This window comes from Tyto alba, unplaced genomic scaffold (genome assembly GCF_018691265.1).
Source record: "Tyto alba isolate M040663 unplaced genomic scaffold, T.alba_DEE_v4.0 Super-Scaffold_16, whole genome shotgun sequence".
Taxonomy (NCBI): domain Eukaryota; kingdom Metazoa; phylum Chordata; class Aves; order Strigiformes; family Tytonidae; genus Tyto; species Tyto alba.
The window spans coordinates 8,341,873-8,347,850 of NW_024881278.1; the positions used below are offsets into that span (position 1 = coordinate 8,341,873).

The 5,978-nt window shown below is 54.7% G+C and overlaps 1 protein-coding gene across 1 annotated transcript; it reads left to right on the top strand.

The window, feature by feature from the left end:
• The first annotated feature begins 485 nt into the window (after positions 1-485).
• On the top strand, positions 486-5,605 carry CD93 (CD93 molecule). Its single transcript, XM_042789847.1, has one exon. It carries the CDS (start codon positions 899-901, stop codon positions 2,594-2,596), a length of 1,698 nt encoding a protein of 565 aa, XP_042645781.1. The 5' UTR covers positions 486-898; the 3' UTR covers positions 2,597-5,605.
• The last annotated feature ends 373 nt before the right edge of the window (positions 5,606-5,978 follow it).

Sequence of the window (5,978 nt, forward strand, 5' to 3'; positions counted from 1 at the left end):
CAATGTTAATGTTGTTTAAACATTACAGTGTGCTATTTTAATGCCTTTGCCCTTTCTCTAACAGCCTTCTGCAGAGCCACCGACGTCAGCCAAACCCAGCTGACTCTTTGCACTACACCGGCTCAGGGTCAAGTGATTAGCGAGTTATTAACATGGAGCACTGCAGCATCAACCCTCACCTGCCTGATGCTGGGGCAGTGTCTGGCCAGTTCTTCCCTTGGCACGGAGGGTTTGCTCGGACAGCACCGAGGACCGGCTGAGTTTGGCTCTGTGCTGGCAGCCTGGACCTTCCCACGACCTAGCTCCTATTTCAGGGCTTGTTCGTCTATTTAAAGAGCACGAAGAAGGGGAAAAATGCACTGGAAATGTGGCGTGTGCATGAGACACCACGCCAAATATTCAGTTTCTTTTAGAAGCTGATAGCAAGGGATCCCACGGCTTTTTATTTTGTGTTGGTTTGTTTGGTTTTTTTTTTGTTTTTTTTTTTTTTTTTTCCCTTTATAGCAATACACGCTTGAAAATGATACAGGCCCTATTAGGGATTAGAAAAATAATCTGCTGTGTGAGTGAGTAGATCAAGCCCTGGAAAACCAAAAAAAAAAAAGGGAAAGCAGGAACCCGGCTGGTTTCACCCGCAGAAAAGCATCGCCAGCCGAAGCCAAAGCTTTAGGATGGGAGCGAGGAGCCCGCTGCGCCGGGGGGAAGGGGAAGACAGCAAGGCAACCGCCTGGGCCGCCACCAGCAAGCGGCGAGCCATAGCACGCTACAGGAAGCAGTAGCCTCCGGTGATAAATAGGAGACCCGGGAGCACAGGATGCACGTAGGGTGAGCTCAGCAGGACGAGGGGATGTGAGCCGGCAGCCGACGAGTCCCTCTGTCTGTCCGTGCAGCCGGCGGGATGGCCATCGCCCGGCTGCTGCTGCTGCTGCTGCTGCTGCTGTTGCGGGAGTCTGGTGGGGAGGACGCCGAGGTGGTCTGCGCCGGTACCGCCTGCTACACCCTGCACCGGGCCGAGCTGGTCTGGAGCAGCGCCCAGGAACGCTGCCAGCTCAATGGTGGCAACCTGGCTCCCGTCCGAGGCCCCGAGGAGGCTGAGAGGCTGCGGGAGCTGCTGGCGGCGGCCGGCTGGCCGGGCCCGGCCTGGATCGGGCTGTCGCTGTCGCGGGGTCAGTGCGTCCAGGCGCAGGAGCCGCTGCGGGGTTTTGCCTGGGCGGCCGGCGGGGAGCCCGGCAACTACTCGGCTTGGCTTGCCGAGCCCGCCGTCACCTGCCTCAGCTCCCGCTGCGTCAGCCTGCGGCCGGCCGGACCCTCCGGCCCCCTCGGTTGGGCTGACCGGCCGTGCCGGTCCCACCTGCCCGCCTTCCTCTGCAAGTTCAGTTTCCGGGGGATGTGCGGGCCCCTGCCGCTGGCTGGGCCCGGCCGGGTCAGCTACACCACCCCGTTTGGGGTGCGCAGCCCACGGCTGGCGGCCGCCCCCTTCGGCACGCTGGTGGAAGTCGACTGCGAGGGGGGCGAGGGTCCGGCCTTCGCCCTCTGCAAGGGGCCGCTGGAAGGGGGAGGCTTTGCCTGGCACCCCCCCGGGCGCCTCTGCCCCACCGCCTGCGCCCACCACAACGGGGGTTGCCAGCACCGCTGCCTGGAGGTGCCGGGGGAGTCCCCGCGCTGCGCCTGCCATCCCGGCTACGTCCTGGCCCCCGACATGGCCTCCTGCCTGCCCGAGGACGCCTGTCACCCCAGCCCCTGCCAGGGGACCTGCCGGACCCGACCTGGCGGCTTCGAGTGCGGCTGCGAGACCGGCTACACCCTGGCACCTGACGGCCGCCGCTGCCTGGACGTGGACGAGTGCCTGTCGGGGCCCTGCCAGCATGAGTGCCACAACACGGCCGGCAGCTTCGTCTGCCTCTGCCGGCCCGGCTACCGGCCAACCGGGACGGGTGGCCACCACTGCCGCGACGAGGATGAGTGCGCCCAGCCCGGCGTCTGCCCCCAGCTCTGCCTCAACATCCCCGGCTCCTTTCGTTGCACCTGCCGGCCCGGCTACCAGCGCCAGCCCGGCGGCGGTGATGCCTGCCTGGACGTGGACGAGTGCCTGCGGGACCCCTGCCCTGGGCCCTGCCGCAACCTGCCCGGCGGCTTCGAGTGCCTCTGCCCCTCCGGCTTCCTCCCGGAGGAGGATGGACACGGCTGCCGCGCCGTACCCACCCCTGGAGAGGAGCCCACAGGGGCTCCCAACAGCACCCTGCAGACCACGGGCACCCCGCAGACCGCGGGCATCTCCCAGACCAAAGGCATCCCCCGGGCCACGGGCGCCCCATGGACCCCGGGCGTCCCCGTCGGGGTGACACCCCCAGTCCCCACAGCAGTAGAGTCAGCGCCTGGCCCCGAGCACACCACCGACGGCCCCAGGCTGCTCCTCTATTACATCCTGGGCAGCCTGGTAGCCATCCTGCTGGTGCTGGCCTTCGCCCTGGTCCTGCTGGCCTGCAGGAAGCGGGCAGCCAAGCGGGAGAAGCGGCCGGCCAAAAACGCAGCGGACAACTACTGCTGGGTGCCCGAGCAGCCGGAGAGCCGCGGGGCGGGCGGCGAGCGCAGGTAACGGTGCCGGGGGCACTGAGGGGGGAGGCAGAGCTGCCGGCGGCAGGGAACATTTCTGCAAATTCAAAAGAAAAATGAAAAAAGAGGGGATGGTGGGGGGGGTGATGCTGCCTGTTCGACATGGTTTTGCATGTCCCAGCACCTGTCCTGGGAGTCCTTGCAAAGACGGAGCTGATCTGCCCCCCCACAAAATCAGGTGTCGGCGCCGGGTGGGAAGGCAGCCCCAATCAGTCCTGTGGTTTATAAACCAGCTGCTGCTCCTCCAAGGGAAGGGTTAACAGGGACGGTGCTGCGAGGTGGCGAGGAGTGGGGCTGAGTTTGCCTGCCAGGGCTGCTCCAGAACCTCACTGTGCTTAAAACCAGCAAATTGTAAGCCTTGACTTGTCTTCCTGAAGGAAAACATTTATTTTCATTTTTCATTTGGGCTCCCCTACCTGTATTAGAAATGATGACATGCAAAAGCAGCTGCTTCCCTGCTCCGGTCCTGCAGCCCCCCCAGTCCTTTAGCACCCCAAAAGCAATGCTAGCACCCTCCCTCACCTGCCGGGCAGCCAACTGCCTGCATCCAACCCTTGGTTTTGCCTTGTTCTCATTGAAATGGGTTTGAAATTGTTATATGTTTCACCAGGGCAAGAACTGGTCTCTGCAGTCACGAGCAGGGCTTTTTTTTTTTTTGGGGGGGGGGGTGTTGTTGTTTTTTTTTTTAAGGAAAAAGATGTCATGTCAGAGGTAACTGAATAAACATTATTAAAACTACAGCAGCAAAGAGCTTCTCAAGGGGAGCTATCGTCCCTGCAGTGCCGTGCAGAAGCCTGTGCGATTGCACAGGGTTTGGGGCAGCGAGACAGTGCTGCTTCCCCCTCAAGGCATCACAACCCGTAAGGACAAGACCTCAATCCACCCCCAGAGCGCCCAACATGCATAGCATGGGGAAAGCTGTTTAACTCAGCCTTGTAGACAAAGGGCCAAGGCAGAGAATGTATGGTGAAAAAGTAGGAAAAAACTATGTTTAGAAGAACTGCCTACCTGTTCCCAGTGTATTCAGTTTAAAAGCACTTGCAAAATACAGAAAACAATCCTTTCCTTCAAATGCATCTGGATGAGAGACCGGACTTTTCCTGTGGCATCATACTTTTTTGGTAGGACTCCTTCCAGACTGCTTGGGGTCCAGGCTGAACGCATTTTCCGTTCCTCCCCTTGTAAAGAATACACTGGATGTTGTATATTTGCTAATTATTATACATAAAACATTTAAATCCCCTCCAAAGCAAATGCTTTCTCAGGGTGAAGTTGCTCTTCAGTCCTTTCCCAGGTACCTAACTTCAGAGAGCTGTTCACCCTCAGACACTCCTGACAACGAAGCCTCTTCGATCTGTTTCAGCATGAATCCTCCCCAAAAAAACTGAGGGGCACAGGGGCCATTCCTGCTTTCCATCAAGCAGCGCTAGCTTCACTATGTACCTATGGTCTACAAGGCAAGAAGGTGCAAAAGAAGAACAGGCAAGTGATTTGAAGGGTACATAAATTTACTGAAGTTTCTCCTGGTTTTATTGTATATGTGAGGCTCAATTGCTGCAGAAATGGGAACTGAACACAAAGGAGTTTGCTGTAGGCAGCGACCTGCATCCTGTTCTTCCATGTGTGGAGGAAAACCCTTTCCTGCGCTTCTTTTCGTCTTAATTTCTCCATTGTAAAATTTTTTTAAAAAAATAAATAAATAAAACCAAGAAACCAAAAGAACACAGGAAAATGTAGCTGATAGAAATGTTTTTCATGTTCTGTCCATGCTTCCTTTTCTCCACACAGTGGCTGGGAGAAGCAGTGAACACAGCAGTGGCATTCTTGGAAGTCTTGCAGAAAATTCTGTACTCTGTCTGTGTTATGACAAGCCAGCAAAGCATTTTGAAAACATTAATAAATTTAGCAACCGAATAATCCTACCGAAATCAGTGGGACAACCTACCTACATTAAATTATGCCTGTGCTGGCGGGCTATGCCAGCTCAGGGTCTGCATGGGAAAAAGGTGGTCACCATGATGTGCCTCGCGTTGCAGGGACTACTTGCTTTGCTTTAATCAAAAGCTGAGGCATTTTCCAGATGTTAACAGTCTTGGGAGTGTTTCTGCTTTATTTTTTAGTTAAAGTATCAATTAGTTGTTGTATATAACACTCATTCCACTATGAAAACGGAAAAAGGAAGCATGACTGTGGACTCAGAGCTAGTACAAATCCGAGAGGTGTTATTTATTCCAGCAATTCCTTGGTAAAACCTATAATCCTGGTTCCTGTAACAACCTTTGTGCATTCTGGTATGCGTACTGTGTTGCCAATGAAGTATGGTAGTGGGTCCAGCCTAGGGAAGACACTAATCCATGCCTAGGTTTAGTTTGGATTCTCTCTGGTGAAATATTTCCTGATGTAGCATCCTTCACCCCAGTGCAATTACACCTGGGTAATCTCGTGTCTCCCTTTCTTCCTGCCACGAACCCAGCAGGAACATTTGGATCCATGTCCTCGTCAGGGAGTTATCCAGGGCCCAGTGAATCTTGCGGGATAAAGCAAATAGGAACAGGACCAAATAGTTTGGTACCCCACCTTACAGTCAGAGGAGGCGGGATGTTCACCCTGGCCCAAGGTGGGTTTTACTGAGGTGCCCAGGGCAGCTACCTCTGCTCCCCGTTCCTTCCATATAAATGAGGTGCTATTAAATACAAGCCCTATAACTTTCCTGCTGCCACCGGGTTGGGATGGGTTAACCAACACGTCTGAAATGCTTTGTATATGTCAACTGGTTTATAATGAAGTAAGTGTTATATTTTTATGGTTCAGAATTAAGACACACCTCATCCTTTGTGTCAATGGCATGCCAGGACTGCATTTTACTTCGTCATCTGCAGGGCAGTGGCACAGCACCACAGCCTTGTAATTGCCTTCGACTGGAAGAATACAGTTATCCTGCATGTTGTATGTTGTTTTTCTGATGAAACACCAATAAAAAAAATAAACAGAATGTGTTTTCAGTGGCTTTTAATAAATATATACAATATCAAAACCTATTGATTCGGTACACGTAATCCTTGTGTTTCCTGCAGTGGTGGACAGTGCTAACAAGCCCTCTCTCAGTGCTCATCCCTCATGTAATCAGTCAGCAGGGTCTCAGCCTTTCATAGGCACAGCTGTCCTGAGCGAGGACTATTCACTTCATGTCTACATGAAGTCTACCAGAACACAAGGCCATGGGACGGGGACACTGGGATGATCTTGGTTGGATCCTAAGCCCATGATAAAGGCCTTAAACCCACAAGTAAGACCTCAAACCCACAGGCAGTCCCCCTGATTTCAGCGTAGCTCTGTATGAGGGCAGAGATCAGCTTCGCTGGCTC

Excerpts from the sequence above, each read along its gene's own strand:
- CD93 (XM_042789847.1), top strand. The coding sequence starts at position 899 with ATGGCCATCGCCCGGCTGCTGCTGCTGCTGCTGCTGCTGCTGTTGCGG.